Below are 17,526 nucleotides of genomic sequence, written 5' to 3'. Positions count from 1 at the left end.
GTGGAATACTTAATTGTCAAGAGTGTGCTTTCTCTACCATGGTCTTGGACTCTTTCTGTTTTCAAGTAAAGCTGGAGGTCCTCATAGCAGAACAAAGATGTTCATGGCAAAGATTCAGAAGTCCAACTGGCCTCTAAGTCCCTGTGTGATGTTGAACAAGTTTATAGCCATGATGGGTCTCAGTTTTCCCTTCTGTAAAATGAAAATAGCTTCACCTACTTAATTGCATATGAATGGGTTTGTTTGTGTAAGGCTTGTAGCCCCAGGCTTGACATGGTTATGCTGTAAAAGTGCCTCCTATTATCATATAAATGATTCAAAAAGGTTTCAGATACCATTTAAAATATTTTTCTGATATATTTAATAGTCCTTTTGATTTGTCCATAGTTTTGCTTTTCTATTCATATTTCTGTTCAGAATGTTTCTTCATCCAAAATCCACACAATACATTGGGATTAAGTTTGCTGAGTTTTGAGCAAGTTTAGTTTTCAATTTTTTCCAGATCTTTCTGAATCATAACACAGCATTACCAACTGCAGAGTATGATCTGAAAAATTATCAACTTGCTTTCTCAATAAAGAAAATTTGATAAAGAGTGAGGGATAGCAGAAGGCTGTGAGTTTCTACATGACCTAAAAGCCAACTGCAGGGTGATTTATTCCTGAGATTCTGAACCAATGGAACCAACAGAATCAATAGAACCAATCCTTTCCATGATAATTATGATGCAAATATTCAGACTTAGTCCTTCATTCTTCGAATCAATTATTTTCACTCATGTTAAAAAATGTATATCTGCAGCACTTTCAATGTCTCAGATATAGAATTATAGAGAATATATAAGATTCTAGATCCTAATAATATTTCAGTGACTAAACCAGCCAAATGCCCTGCTGTAATGTTGCCTGCATTAACTAAGTAAAGCAAAGAAGAAGAGAGCTGGAATGTGTGGCAGAAGAAAGAAAACTGGGGAAAGAAAATGGGTAGTGTCATGTTAGGCAGTAGAATTATTCTGGAAGAGGGGTGATGTAGCATGAGGGGAGCCTGCTTGTTTGGGGGTTTCTTTCCCGTTCTGTCCCCCAGCTGTTTAGTACCAGAGAAAAATCATATACGGATCTCTGTAAGTTATAAAGCTGATTGGCCCATTAGGTCTGGCTATTTATTAGCTAATTTTTATATTTTGATTAACCCATTTTTTTGGTCTATTTTAGCCATGTGGCTCAGTACCTTTTTTAGCTGGCAGATTACATCCTGCTGCTTTGATGATCTGGGTCAGAGTGGGAGGAATCAATTTCCTCCTCCCCAGAATTTTCCTGCTCTCCTTGTATCATTTTCATTTCCTGTCTGTTTTTCCCGCCTATACCTCCTGCCTGGCCAATCAGCGTTTATTTAAAACATGATTGACAGAATACAGACAATTTTCCCATTTTGGGCGCCATATGTAACATGAGGGCCTGCTTGTTGGGGTTTCTGTTCCCGCCCAGTACCCCACAGCTGGCAAGTCCCAGAGAAAATCAATCACACAGAGATCTCTATAAGTTATAAAGCTGATTGGTCCATTAGGTCAGGCTTCTTGTTAACTCTTATAACATATATTACCCCATTATCCTTATCTATGTTAGCCACATGGGCTCAGTACCTTTCTCAGTGTGACAGCTTACATGTTGCCTCTTTGGTGATCTGCGCAGGAATGGCAGAGGAACCTCCCTGCTTCCCAGAATTCTCCTGCTCTCATTGCATCACCTCTACTTCCTGTCTGGTTTTCCCACCTATACTGCCTGCCTGACCAATCAGCGTTTTATTAAAATATGATTGACAGAATACAGACAATTCTCCAAAGAATGTCAAAGGCAAGTGATGGGGAAGAGCGGAGTGTTATGGAATGCTGTCTTGACAACGGCACTCATGAAGTCACAGAGCTGTGATTCTGAATATGACGTACACAAGATGGTACCTGGCCGCTTTCTACAATGGCCTTAAGAGACTCCACTTCTCTGAGGAGCTATTAGTAGTTAATAGTCTCTAGAGAACAATAATTTAATTCATTGGTGTAACCATGAGTATGCTGTCCAAGTTTCAGTAAATAAAACCTACTTGCACTAAATCGTGTGACACTAAATTCAGCGTATTACACACAAAAGCACAGAAAGGCATGGAGGTGGGAGGGGACTTGTATAGAAGTAGTCAGGAAGCCCTTGCTGTGAGGACATAGCTTTGAGTAGAGATTTGGAGAAGCAAAGGAAGACAGATCTGTCTGTCTTTCATTTGTGGAAATGAAAAGAAATTTGCATCTGTGGGCAGAACAATGAGCATATGGCAAACACTGGAGATGGATGCACCTGGCATGCTATTACAAGTCTTTGGATTTTTAATGAAGCATCTGAGAAAACCCTCAGCATGTTGGGTGATCTGCCTTAATGAAGAGATGACTTTTGTGGTTTGGGCTAAGGACAGTGATGGAAGATTCAGTTTGGGCTAAGGGTGAAGTCTGAAAGATGATTTTGGAGGCTGTGATATATGCACATTTTAACTTTTCGAGACAGGGTTTCTCTGTGTATCGTTGGAGCCTATCCTGAAGCTTGCTTTGTAGACCAGGCTGGCCTAGAACTCACAGAAATCTGCCAGCTTCTGCCTCTGCTTCCTGAGTGTTGGAATTAAAGGTGTGCACTACTACTGCTTGGTCATAGAGCTAATATCTTTAATCTACTTTTATCTCTAGTATCTTTAATCTACTTTTTAACTGGATTTTTGTGTACATCATTGAAACAAAACAAAAGCTCATTCAAACCCATAGATCTAATTAGGATTTCAGAAGTAATTTAATTAATTTGATTATAGAAATTTTATCACATTACAATAATTCCAAGTTTAATGTAAAATATATAGATTGATAATTAACTCATGGCAAACACACACACACACACACACACACACACACACACCTTATATATGACTGAGGTAATAACCTGCCATCTTATGTAAAGTTTTACTTCAGTTCATATTCATATAAATCATACACACATAAATGCCTGAAGCATTTTTTTTGTAAATGACTTCCTTTTTCATAGACCTATGTCATGAAGAAAGGTAAGCAAATAGTAAGCCTAAAGATCTTGGTTTGTATTTTTAAATGAAAGATTTAACGAGCCCTATGAGTTAGTGGAATCGTGGCAATGAGGAAATAGCCTTTAGGAGGGAAGTGCTGCATCCTACTTATCAAGATATCAAAAGAATATTTCATTGTAAAAGGAAGCTAATACTCACCTAGGTCAAACATGGTGAATACACCTATGTTGATGAAACTAAATATTAAAAAAAATCTGTTTCCATGGCATCCACAATTACATTCTTCTATAAAATCCAAAACAAACTTCACAAATGTTTATCAAATTGCTTTTATGAGTAATGTTGAAGATAATTTGGTATTTTGCAGATTTGTATTTTAGTAACTAGAGCACACATCTCTATATGTATTTCATAAACTTGATCATCTTCCCTGTATAAGATGATTCTATTGAAGTAATCAATTTTCAATGAAGAAAATTCTTAATTTTCAATTAAGATTTTCAAAGTCTTCTAAGGGGCCAATTAGTAAATATTTTAAATTTTAACTAGTTTTTTATGAATATATTTTGATCCTATCTTCTCTCCCAAACTCCTTCCAAATCCTCTCCACCTGCCTACTGCCTCAACTTCATAAAAAACTCACAAAAATAAGAAATGCAAATTAAAATAAACTAAAACAAACAGTAAGGGAAAACAAACGAAAAGTGCAAAATAAAGCATGGAATCCATTTTGTATTGGCCAATTACACCTGAATATGGGGCCTGCTATGGAATGTGACTAGTAGAGCCAGTGATAGTCTTTCAGAAAAAAAAAATGACTTTTTACTTTCCCAGTAGGTATCAATTGTAAATAGCTTTTGGTAAAAGGAGGTACTTTGTGTCTATTTCTCTTTCTCGGCGCTAGGGTTTTGTTTGGTTTGAGACTGTGTAATGTTGTACATGCTGTCATAGTCTCTAAGTTCATGTGTGTCGGTCCTGATTCTGGAAGACACTGTCCCCTTGAAGTCATCCACAAGTTCTCTTACAGTATTTCCTCCTTTCCCACACAAACACTTGAGTCTTGAGGAGAACAGTTTGATAAAGACATCCATTTAAGGCTAAGTGCTCCAAATCACTCTCTGCAAACTGTTTGGCCATGACTCTGTGTTAACTCTCATTTGGTGCATGAAGCAGTTTCTCTGATGAGGGCTGAGCAATGCTTTGTTCTACAGGCACAGCAATGTATTATTAGAAATAATTTATTGACCTTTTAACCTAGCAAATGTTTTATATTTTGGGGGGCTATATAGTCTCCATTGTAAGAAATCAATTCCACAATATCACTGGAAAAGTATCCACAGACAACAGCCAAAGGTTGGGTGTGATGTATTCCAAAAAAGTTTTTGTTTACAAGTAGATGTTGATCAAATCTGGTCCCTTGGTTATAGTTTAATGATTCTTTTTCTACAGGTTTAAAAGCCTTAGTTAATAAAATTTATGGGGGTGGATGTAAGAACAGAGGGTTCAGTTGTTTAGAGCATTGACTGCTCTTCCATAAGACCTAAGCTAAATTTCCAGAACCCACATGGCAGCTGACAACTGTCTGTAACTCCATTTCTAGGAGACTGGACACCATAGCCAATCATTAAAAATGAACCAAAATCAGAAAAAAAAAAAACAGAAAGACAACCAAACAACCAACCAACCAACCAAACAAACAAACAAAATATGAAAAATATTGTGGTAACTGGTAAATTCTAATTATAGATACTTGAGTGTGGAGTGTCTGATGTTATTGTGTATGCTGACCTTACCTTCCACAGTGATTTCCACATGACTGTTCTGTTTCTCTAGAGGAAAATCTTTACAACATTCAGGGTCCAGGGCATCTCAGAAGCTCACTGATCTAGCACATGTGTGTGAGTCCTCACATGCCTTATACTTGTTATACTTTGACTGTTGTTATCTTGAATAATTCAACAACTTTAACTTTCTGATTTGCACAGAATATTAGAGAGAATTCAGGGTATCTTTCTCTATGTCAAATTAGATAAACTTAAATTATATTTATTTCACTTTGCAGCCTATAGATCTGTACTAATTGCAGCTGCATAAGGGGCTCTTGCTAACATGGGATGTTCTTTGTGCTCACTTCTAATGCTTGTATTGTTTCCATGGTCTTCTGCTGATGACACGTCTGTGCCCTGTATGGATATATGGCACCACCGGTGTCATGTGATTCAGGGTTTGTTGAACACCTTGGCTATTGAAATGTCTGATTCAATGGCTTCATCCTGTCACCATATAACTATGTTCTCTTGAGGAATAGAGGAATAGTAAGTCTAAAGTGACCTTCTTTCCATGCTTTTGGATAAGAAACATGGTTTTCAGTTCAGGTACTATTAAGAGAATGGTTTTGATTAAAATAAAAAATTAAGCTATTGAGTTCCGTTCTTTGCTGTTTACCTCTTCAAACATTACCTGGAGTAGGTGAACCTTCTGTCTATGTGTTACTTTCATTGGTTGATAAAGAAACTGCCTTTGCTTTTTGATAGAGCAGAATTCAGATAGGTGGAGTAGACTGAACAGAATGTTGGGAGAAAGAAAGCAGAGTCAGGCAGATGCCATGATTCCCCTTCCCAAGACGGATGCTGACTAGACTCATGCCGGTAAGCCATGACCTCGTGGTGGCATACAGATTATTAGATATGGGTTAGTCAAGATGTGAGACTTAGCCAATAAGAGGCTAGAACTAATAAGCTAGGCAGTGTTAAAATAAATACAGTTTCCATGTAATTATTTTGGGTGTAAACTAGCTGGGGAGCTGGGATCCTGGCGGGAATGCAGCCCACCACTCCTTTTGCAACAATTACCTATCTTTCCCCACCTACAATAATATGAAGGAACACGCAGCTACCACAGATGGCCACTGCTTATCCCCAGGCTTGTCTTCCCCAATCAATAACAGTTTCAGGCACTTATGACCTTTGTGTCAATTAATGCATTTCTTCTAGGGAAAGGTCTTTCTAATATAACTTACTTTAATATTACTTTAAAAGTGTGGTTTTTAGGCTTAAAATAAAGATAGATTTTGATTTTGATATTTTTTATTTCTGTATATTTTTAAAACATGGTCTTTTTCTGTTCACTTTGGACTTTCTATGAGGCAAGGCTGGCCACTAGTTCAAACTTTTCCTGCCTTAAGCTCCTGATTATATGTGTTTACTACCAGTCAAATCATATACTTTATTACCACTATTTCCTGTATATTTGAGTGAATACTAATTAATATAATAAAAACAATTTAAAATTAAAAAATGAAGTAAGTAAAATGGTTTAAATAAAATACATTTCATAGGGAAAATCTACATGGATGTTGAGATATTTCACTGAGACTATATAAAACTACAGGAAACTACATGGACATTAAGTTATTTCACTGTTATCTATGTAAAACTACAGAAAAAGAACAGAATAAGTGCACATCAGTGACAAATGTTCATGTTATTTTCAGATTCTGTTTATTTTCTATTCTGAGGTGGCATTTCAAGGTTGTGCTTAAGGTATTTTAGGCGATTTACAAAGAGAACAGATTTTTAAGTGAGTCATAATTCAAATATTCCCTAAGTAAAAATTGGTGGAAATATTTCTCTTATATATTCTCTTAAAAATTCATCTATGGAAGGCCAAATAGTTACCAGTTATTGTGAAGGAGAGCACCATGAACATTCGCAGAAAATACCTTTCTATATGGCATCAGTTTTAGTTAAGGGCTAAATAGTCTCCTGTAGGTGAAGTAGAGTACAGTATTCTTTCACAGGGAATACCCTATGCTATGACATTGATTTTGGTGAGGTGTGGGTATATCCCCTGCTAAATATTCAAAATAACCTGTGTGAGATAGATCTCTCAGAAAATTCTTTCATCCATCTTTCAAATTAAAAGTCCAGGCTTAGCAACAATAACGAAGACTATTGAGCTCACTCTACAGTAGAAGATGACTGTTATATTCTTAATCTGATCCCATTAAACAGAAAATGTCTTAAAACTTCAGAAAATAGTGATACCATAGTCTTTTATGTGGTATTGATTGTTTTCTTTAGATATTAAAGCTAGGTTATCATCTCAAAGAAAAGATAAAATTATTTGTTTTCAAGACAGGGATTTTTTGTGTAGCTCTGACTGTCTTGGAAATCACTCTGTAGACCAGGTTGGCCTTGAACTTAGAGAGCCACCTGTCTCTGACTCAAAGTACTGGGATTAAAGGTGTGCACCACCCACACCCAAGAAATGATAAAAGGAATTTTGGATGACTGCCATGGGTTCAATAGATTTTTCTTTTCTAAATTCTACTATGAAAGAAAGAATCTTGTCTCATAGATGTCTTGTTTTATCTAATCTTGTTTCAAAGATGTTTTCAAGACATGCTTAAGTAAGCTACTCCATGACTCTTAGACTATCCTAGTGAAGGCTCCCAGCCTTAGCTTTCCCTTCCCACTAAGTCAATGCAGCACAGCTTCCATTCAAGCCCAACTCTCCCCAAACAGAAAACCCTTCCATGCTTGAGCCTGTGCTACCTGGTGTACTTTCTTTGCTTATCCACACTTTTATAGACATTTTAATTATCTCTGCCTTCATTGTGTCCCCCACAAAAAGGATTACAGTCTTCTATGATTTTGAACGTGAATTTGCCCATGCTTTTAAAAGATGTTATATTTGTACATACTCAACATTCTGAGATATGGCCCCTCCACTGGATTCACCATTGATCCTCTGATCTTAATCTCAGATGCTCCTTGAGCATTTTGTTTGCTATTCTGTAGATTGTTGGGATACAGAATTCAATTGAGTGATGTTGTAAAACAATGATCAAAACATCTGTCATAGAGCATGAAAAGAAATGAGTAGTGTCTGATAGAGACGTTGTTAAGGTGACAGATCAGAATAATTCTAGAATCACCTACTAATTAGAGAAGAATTGTCCCAAATAGAAGATTTTCTCTGGGAAAAAAGAATCTATCAGTTTTGGGATTAAATATTACAACTTCTCAAAGGAAAATGAGTAAGGTATGTGTATGTTTGTATATGACTAATACATCATTTGTTATTACAATTAGGGAATTTTCAACTCAGTACAGATTACTCTCATTAAGTAACACAGAATTTAATGGCCATAACTTTTCCCCATAATATTAGTTATCAACTGAACACCTTTAACCCATTAGTAAGAATATTAAAATGGCTGGGCGGTGGTGGTGGATCTCTGAGAGTTTGAGTTCAGGTCTATAAAGTGAGTTACAGGACAGTCAGAGCTGTTATACAAAGAAACTCTGTCTTGAAAACAACAACAACAGCAAAAATGTTGGAATAACATCTGTTTGGAGATTTAACTCAAAATATAATAGGGTCATTGTGTTGGTAATAATGATGATAACAATAAAGGAATGGTGTCTCTAATGCAGTATTGCCTTTATAAGAACTTAATGCTTACCTCATAATGAACCACCCCAGTACATATATTTCTTAAGTCTACTTTTTTTCCAGTACAGAAAAGTACCTTCAAACTAGTAATATTTGAGCATTTCTTCAAGGTCAAGTATAATGACTTGTAAAGTTTGAATTTGAAAACAGGTACTTAACATTGTGACCTTGGATCATCTACTGCCAAGGTCTTGGCTACAGGATTAAATATTTTGGTTAGGTATGCATCTTATATTTTGCATCTAACAACTATTTTTTTTCATTCCAGTACAGAGTAAGGTTTGCAATTTTTGGCCCTAAATATCATATCAAATAATGCCTAAGGGATATTGTTAGTTGAGACTTGGCAATTTACAAAGATTCTCCATTATATATTTTTCCTTGGGCAATGTATTCAACCAGGGACCCACAAGGAAATTTTTCCCTCAGTTCTTCAAACCCTTATCCAGAATGACTGTTGCTATTGATTTGCAAAAGGCTTATCAGGCAATTATTAACCATCTGAAAACACATTGCTTTAGAAGATCATGGGTCACTCAAAATATGGAATTGTTAAGAAAACCTATGTGGCCTGTTCCTTTCAAATAAAACTATGTTAAACTTTTGTATAATTTAAAGTAAGTAAGTTTGTATGTAGCTCTATCAAAGGAAAAAGTCCTCATACAGATTTGATATTTTTAAAGGAAAGCTTTAACATAATCAGCATGGAAAATATCAGGCTCTGGATTAGTACACATTCACGTTGCATTTGCTTGTTGTAATTTTGAATATCTAGGCTGTGGTAACACTTGCCCTTCCAGTGAAGAATCTCAAAGGTCTAGTCAATATCTACCTGCTATCATTTCCTGTTCAGCAAGCCAATAATGATACCCAAATGAAGTAGGCAAAGAATAGTCACACAGTAACCATGTATGTCTAGCACCTTTAAGAGACTGTAGTGATTTAAATAAGAATGGCCCTCATAGACTCATGTAGGTGTGACCTTGTTGGGGTAGGTGTATTCTTGTTGGTGATAGACTGTCATTAGGGGGTGTGGTCATTGAGATTTCAAAGTCCATACTAGCCTCCCCCAGTTCTTTCTCCCTATGCCTGTCTGTGGATCACGACATAAATCTCGCAGCTATTTCTCCAGTGTCACCATGTTCCTATTCGTGATGATAATGGACTAAATCCCTAAAGTGTAAAGAAGTCTACAATTAAATACTTTCTGTTATAAGAATTGCCGTGGTCATGGTGTCTCAACACAGCAATAGAATGGTATCTAAGACAGATGCCCACTAGAGCCATTCATAGGGATTGACATGAGCTGCCCTTTTTTCTCCATTTAGGCCATACTATGTTAGCAAATGTTTAGAAGACTGTAAGAAGCAAAAATTCACTGAAGACACCTACTCACCTTCAGGACTTTCTGTCAACTGACTGTTTATTTTGTTATTTTCTCTGTTTTATTCTTTCTGTGACCAACCTTGCCATTGCTTCTTGTTCTTTGCTCAACCCCTTCTTTGGCAGTCCTTGTTAGACATAGCACTCATTCAAGTTAACTTTTAGCATCTACCTTCAAATAGTTAAAAATTTTCATTGGTGCACTATTTTATTAATTTTATTGTTTGATATTTAATACAAGAATAAAATATGCTCTGATTACACTCTGTTCAAGTCCCTCTATCTCCCTTTAATTGCTGTCAATTCTCCCTTATCCTTACCTATCCCTTTCTCAGCTCATGATCGGCTTTGCTTTGTGACCCATTTCGTCTAAGCCTGTTTATTATTTTGGAAGTTTCCATTACAGCATAATGGTGTCATTAGTAGGTCCAAAACTCAAGGCAATGATTTGTCACTCCATGAATCTATAAGTAACTAATAGTTTATGAGTGGGAGTAGGGCTCTCTTCTCTGTCCACGCCTGACTGTGGATGGCAAAATGGAATTCAGCATGTGTCTGTAGATGATATGAGTTTATGATTATAATGACTACTGCTAGCCCAGGTGTTGACATTTCATAGCCCTTCTTCCTATCTTTAACTAGTTCTTTTGTTCTCTCTTCACTTGTTTCTCAATGTAATACCTCCAGTCTTAATCAGAAACAGCAGAATGCAACAAGAAAGCATGGATCTCTCTTTTTTCACAATAGGGAGGGTCACTGTTCCATCCTATCTATTCTCAACACATTGTTCCCTTTTTAAAACCAATATGGTACCAGCTTGTGGACCTGTGAGTTAAGAAGAACAGAAAGTAAACATCACAATATCTAAAAGTTTTGCTATGGAGACAAGATGCCTTATCCATTTCTGTCTACTGTTCCTACTTCAGTTTTATGATTCTTTATGGCTCTTTACACACCCTCATCTTTCTTATCTGCCTTATTATCCTTGGTCAAGCAGGAAAGTGAAATTAGATATAAGGTTTTATTCCTCCTACAGAAATGGATTATCCTCAGACTTGGTAACCGGCAGCAAGTATGTAAGTCAATGATTATAACTAAATGTATTTGGATTAATAATAAAAATGTATTCTAAATTCTGATGTATTCATTATAATATAGATAATTGCTTGAGTGTTTTAATGGGGATTCACCAAAGGAAAATTTCAGACTTCAAGAAATTTTTTTGTGTTTGGTTTGTGGGTTGGGAAGATTTTCTTTCCTAGTCTAGGACATACTTCAGTAAAGCATTACAGATGAATTATCCATCTTTTCTCATATTATACTTTCATAGAATCTAAAAGATTCTTAATTCATTTGTGTTTACTTGCTAATTATCTTAGTTTTATCATCATTCCTAATCTTATCTATAAAATGGGGTTGGGGAATCAAGCAGCACAGTCCTGGTAGAGATCAGAATGTTAGCAAGTATTGTAACTAGTAACCAGATAAGGAGAAGACAAAGAAGAGAATGGCACTTGTACATACCATATACATTAGTTATTCCTCTTTCAATTGGTCCAGGGTAACTGCCTAGGAAGTGACTACCCTTGATCTATGCCATTCTAGTCCTATCTGAAAGGGGTTACAAAGAAGAAACTGATATTAGAATTTAAGCAAGTGTAGTAATTAGCAACTAAAGATTGAGAAGATGAAGAGGATTGTACTTATGATAGGTACTGTACATACTGTAAGTTCCCTGTCCACCTTGAAGATGCCCTTTCCTATATTTTTAATTTTATCTGGAAGATTATTCAAAGAAGGAGCTTCTATCAGCATTTTATTTGTATATGAGTTGATATTAATATGTTAATTTCCTTAGCATTAACTGCTATGCCACCCTTCTAATTATTTTTATATTGGCATTTAATGGACTTTACACATGTTTTAAAAATAAAACACAAATGCAGTAAAGTCACTAAAATAGACATAGAAAGATAAGATGCAACCTTCACCTACACAAACAAATTCTTCTCTGTCCAACTTCACCTCAAGCATCAAATTGTTTTGAGATGGGACACACTTATACAATACTATCTACAATATAATTTGCTATATTTCCAGAATATGTTATGCAATGAGCAGAAAACAGTTCTGTAAATATAATGCTAACCAGAAATGAAACAGACTAAAGAAAGAATGCCAAAACAAGTGAGAGAAAAAATTTTCCCCTCCATACTTTGCCAAACATATCTCTTCTTGGAACAATTATATAATATTACAGCATATAAGACATAAGCAAAGTGATCCTGAGTTTTGTGACTTGATCATGCCAATTAATCATGCAGAATAAGATGGTCACTAGAATCCCAGTGTGCAGTATGATAGATACATACTCAAATCTGGTTAGTCAAATGCACTGATAGACAACCCTATGGTTGGGTGGGTGGCATCTGAGGCAGAAGGCTGTCTCACTGGGATTGAACCTTCAACTTTGAGATCTGAAGAATTCCTTAGATACACAGCTGTAGAACTGAATGATCTAGTGAATGCCCTGCTGGTATCTGCTGGAGAATTAACAATGGAGCTACTCAGTTGACATGTTTGCACACAGTTTGGAGAACCAAAAATCAAAGAGTGTTCTGGGAGAGCTGCCACTGATGGAGGAAAAACATCTTGGTTTGTTTTTCTCTATGACCTAGATTTCACAAACTTGCAGAACTGGTTTGCACAGAAATAAGGAGTTACTTGCTTTGTCTTGCTTTTATTTGCTTTGATACAGAGTCTCACTGTGCACTTTCAGCTGGCCTGGAACTTATTAGGTAAACCATGCTAGAAGTCATGATCTGTCTGCCTCTGCTTTGCCTGTCAAGTGCTGCAATCAAAGGCAAAAGTCACCATACCTCGCTAGAAGCATTTTAAATTTGAAATGTGTTCTGAGAGTTGAAATTAAAACATTGTTAATGCGCCCAAATTATTTTCTAGTTTTAGAAGCATTAAGGATCAAAATGTTTTTGCTAAGTCACATAAATGATACAAAGGCATCTCAGACTGAAGTTTAGAGCCCCTGTAATATAGAAGGATAGTACTTACCCCTGTCTGTATCATATAGGAAGACAAAACAATTCCATTCATAGTGATCCAGCAGGCTCAGGAGTGCACCTCTCAAAGAAGGTCTTAGCTGCAGCACGAACTGACTCTCCCCTTCAGTGGGGAAGCTGGGTGTGATGAGGGAGATGTGTAGGGCACTGCAGAATGAGGTCAAGGTGTGCACTGACCTCTTGTCATAAAGTCCAAAAATGGCAAACACTCCTCTAGAATACTGGGAACAGACTGGGGGAAAAACAGAAAGAGAAGGCCATCACCAATTGTTATACTCCAGAACTGGCCACTTGAAGTCTACAACCTGTAAAGGTTTAAACGAAAATCATTGAACTGTTAGCAACTGTGATAAGGAAAACAGGAAAAGTTTGCATATACTGTGCAGTCAACTGTGAGTTCTTGAGCTTGTGCTGACAGTCAGGGCTTGCATGAAACTGGTTTGAATTAAAACTCTGCATTAAAAAGTGAATTCAAATTAAAAAGAAAATTGATTAAAATAAACAATATATGGTCCTCTAAAACATCTCAAATCCCATGCTCCAAGCTTTTAAGAATGAGAGATACAATTTTTTTTCTGTATTTGTTCTTGCCTGAAAACTATAATAAGGTTCTTTGACATTTTTTTATTTAGTAGGAATTGATGAAACAATTGCCTGCTTCCTAAGCTGTATGCTTGCCTCATCTATTCTGACTACATTTGATAAACAAATTGTTACCTTTCTATTTACAACTTTACTCTGTATTAATTTCAGTTTTTATCACAACTCTGAAGTCTGCTTGAATCATTTTTGAAAATAGAAAATTGGGTTTGAGAGATAAGCAACTGAGTGAACCAGGAGCAACTGTGTAACTATAACGTTAAAATAATCGCCCCAAATCCTGAGTCAGGTATATCAGGAGAAAGAAAATCCTGTTTGCACTCCTGTAAAGTGAGGGAGATTCTTTATATTCTTTCTCAAATGTGTCTTGCTAACCATGACATGACTGATTTATGAAACAAACTTAGGTGACTTTTTCTCATTTACACTTTAAAAAACACAGAACTACATTCATCGGGAGACATTAATTCCCCCCCCCCCCCACTTCTCTCTTTAGAGAAATAGAACTGCATTGTAAATTTTTCTCTGATAAGGTCTCCTAGAACTAGAGTTCCAGAGGGCTGTGAAAGAACTGTTGTGGGTACTGAGAAGCAAACCTGGGTCCCCCAGCAGGTCATCAAGTGCTCTTAACTGAGTTATCTTTCCAGCCTACATAAGTGAAAAAAGATGATTAAAATGTTAAAAGTTCTAGAAATATATACAAACAACTTTATTTAGATCATATAATTTCTGAGATTTTGGAATATATATAGAGCTGTTTCTATTATTTCTATTTACTTTTTAACTTAAAAATCTGGGATAAAGAATATATGTTATAACAGGATAGTATAAAAATGAGCAGAAAGTAGATGCTGTTGATCATTTTTAAAGGACACACATATGATATTTTTGTAAATAATATGGTTTAATAAAGGACCAAAGAGTATATTTCAGTTGAAAAGTCCAAAATAGAATTGACATGGAAATATAAGGATAACATTGCAAAACCTGTAAAAAAAAAAAAAACCTAAATTCTAATATTTCACTGCTTAACCTGAATTATTGTTATTATTATTTTGCTGTTGTTGTCTTATTTTCAGAGATAATGAAAACATAATTTTTTCATAATGTAAATGATGGAAATATAATATGGCAAAAATTCAATGAGAGCATATAAATCTGCCATCCTATGAAGATGCAAAAAACAAAAAGCAGCATTTTCTAGACATCAGTTTCTATGCTTAGTTATAGTTTAAATAATTCTCTTATAATGCAGTAAAAGTTCTAGAGATTAAAATGCCTCAGTTCATCTAAAGCTAAGACATAAGATGTTTAGATTCTACATTGCAGATACCACTTGGATAGTTACTGTAGCAGTTTGTGAAGAAATCCATTAAGGACAAACACCCATCTGAAAGTCTGTGCTCCCCAGGAGCTAAAATTCAACCTTGGAACATATTAACCATTCTCAAAGGCATGTTTGGGCAGTATGTCTGATTATAATTTTTTTCAAGATGTAGAGCTGTCATAATGAAAACATTGGCATCTTGGGTTTCCATAAAATTCAATTTCCATAACTCCAGTGATCCAGTAACATCATGCTATCGATCAGGTGCCAACCTCGTGGCTATCCCTCCAACACTTTGGATGCATTTATGTGAATGGTACAGTCCAAGCTTAATGCATTTCCTTCATATGTTCTTGTTTTCATATAAGTTTTTAGGCTACCTTTTAATCTTCGCTTAATTAAAGAACGGAATCAATTCACTTTTTTTTTAACTTTTTAATTTTGCTTTTGGATTCTCATCATTGAACCGAGATTTTATACTTAAGTTAATCACGTATTTCACCACTAAACTATATCCCCAGCCCATGGTTCAAATAACTTTTATTTTACTCTATTGAAAAAAGTGTTTATATTATGGTCTAATTTATATAACAAATAATACAAGTTATCTCATTTCTGATTAACTTTAGAATTTGAGTCATCAACTCCAGCTTCCGTTTTGCTACTGAACCTACTTGCAGGCTGTAAAAACTACTCAGGAAAAGGAGGAACAGTATTTTTCTCACAGTATTTCTCCAGAAACTCCAAAAGTTTCCCAGAAGGACATATGCTGAATGAAAACCATTGGTGAGCTAGAATGTGGTACATAATCTCTTCTGCCCTTCTACCCTGCAAAAGAAAAAAAAATCTAGGAGCACTCCAACTTCCATTTATGCAAAACATTAGCTCTTTGTGTAGGAAGCAAAGTGCTGAATAGGTTTTAAACTAAGGCACTGCACAGAAGTCCCTCCTACCACTCACCCCTTTTGCGTGTTTCAATGCCAACTCGTAACTTCCCATTGCCCTGGTACTAACCATACTATTTAGCCTAATTCATTTTATTTTACTAAGCTTCTACAAATTTAATAATGCCTTACTTTTAAACCTTTTTGTCCGTTTCTATTTTTTCATCATGATACACAAACTGATTTTTATCATTTTATCTACCATTCTGCTTCTATTACTCTTACTTTGAAAATATACTAAGTGCATACTAATTAACATTTCCTTCTGGAAGAATGCTTTCATCTACTTTGCTTTGCAAATTCCTGTTTACAGTGTTATTCTTTAGAACACTATCCCCCTGTTTTAATTGACAGTCCTGACAATGCCAGGTGAAGGTTATTGTGTCTTCAATCTGTAAGACTGGGCTGTCAGTCAAATAATCAATGTCATTTTTTTTTATGTGAAACCCTGAAGAAAATAGCATTTGGTTCAATAGGTTCAAATTTAATAGCCTAGTCATTTCCATATTTATTATAAATTTATCTTTGAAAACACAAAATCAAAATTTGCTTGGTCAGCTCTCATACCATCTGCTGTTTCTTGGCATACAAATAAGTATTCAAACAGTATATATAAAAGTATATAAATACAGAATAATTTAATACAGTTAACTAAGCTTAATAAAAATATGTTCTTAATGTAGAAAAAGAAAACCAAATTTTAGTTTTTAATATTAAATAACAAACAGTAATTATTTCCTAGCATAGTCACTGAATAGAGGTGGTAATATTAGATCAACGAATATTTTGGGATATAAACACTGATTAGAATGAGGTCTTCAATGAAATAATGCAATCATAATTTTAAGTGCACATTCTATATTTTGCTTCACTAATGAGATAACTTGAATCATATATTATGTAAATTACTCCATAATATAAACACATGATGGTAATCTTAAACCTTATACCTGATGCTGTGAGTGAATTAAATGTGTCTTCTCATCAGGTAGGTGCAAAATTTCATTTCCCATAAATATTGCAGATGATAAACTAAATCACATAATGGCATAATTGTGATGAATTGTAGCCTTGTATCAGATTCAAGTATTATGACATGGTCTTAGCTCAATGTGTTGCAAGTTAGAAGCTGTGTATTGAATTTGACTGCCACAGTGGTATGAGCCAAGTTCTTACCATTTTCTTTTATCTTTAATTTTCATTTTTAAGAGTTTTCCTAAATGTATTTGAAACTCAACTTTATTAAGGCACAGAGCTTCTTGTACTTTGTTCCTCCTATGTTCTCATTAGCTGCTCATAGCTGCGTCTTTTGGGGCCACTTTTCACATAGTTTCCAATTCATCTATCTCATGTTCATCACCTCCTAAGTCTTCATTGCTGAAAGCTCATTTTACCTTCTATTTGGTGAAATCCTCTGCTGTGTTTTGACATGTTTAGATCTGTCTTTCAAATGCTTCCCTTGTATTGCTTCCGAACACCAGAGTACTGGTCTTCGTTTGTTACTGGGCATATTTTGACAACCATTTCTTTAAATTTGGTACACCTTTACATTTTCCATCTTATACCCACTACTTTTCTCAAAACACAGTTGAAGTCATTTAATTCTGGGGATTTACATGTCAAATGTTATAATTTGAATACAAAATGCTCTCCAGAGGCTCACATGTTT

General features: G+C 35.5%; 1 protein-coding gene across 15 annotated transcripts in view; it reads right to left on the bottom strand.

Moving 5' to 3' along the window:
• Gria4 (glutamate ionotropic receptor AMPA type subunit 4) overlaps positions 1–17,526 on the bottom strand; it is a 350,737-nt gene that overhangs the window by 217,581 nt on the left and 115,630 nt on the right. For all 15 annotated transcript variants that reach the window (XR_015737772.1, XM_087905884.1, XM_087905886.1 and 12 more), the window contains one exon: positions 12,979–13,218. Coding sequence is in view for 14 of the 15 variants with exons in the window: in XM_087905884.1 (XP_087762010.1) it covers positions 12,979–13,218 (240 nt within the window). In the remaining variant the exon portion in view is untranslated. The remainder of the gene's footprint in view (positions 1–12,978; positions 13,219–17,526) is intronic.

This window comes from Myodes glareolus, chromosome 4, assembly GCF_982192425.1.
Source record: "Myodes glareolus chromosome 4, mMyoGla1.1, whole genome shotgun sequence".
NCBI classification, from domain to species: Eukaryota; Metazoa; Chordata; class Mammalia; order Rodentia; family Cricetidae; genus Myodes; species Myodes glareolus.
The sequence above is the reverse complement of the archived record's forward strand: the minus strand, read 5'-3'. Positions and strand labels throughout refer to the sequence as shown.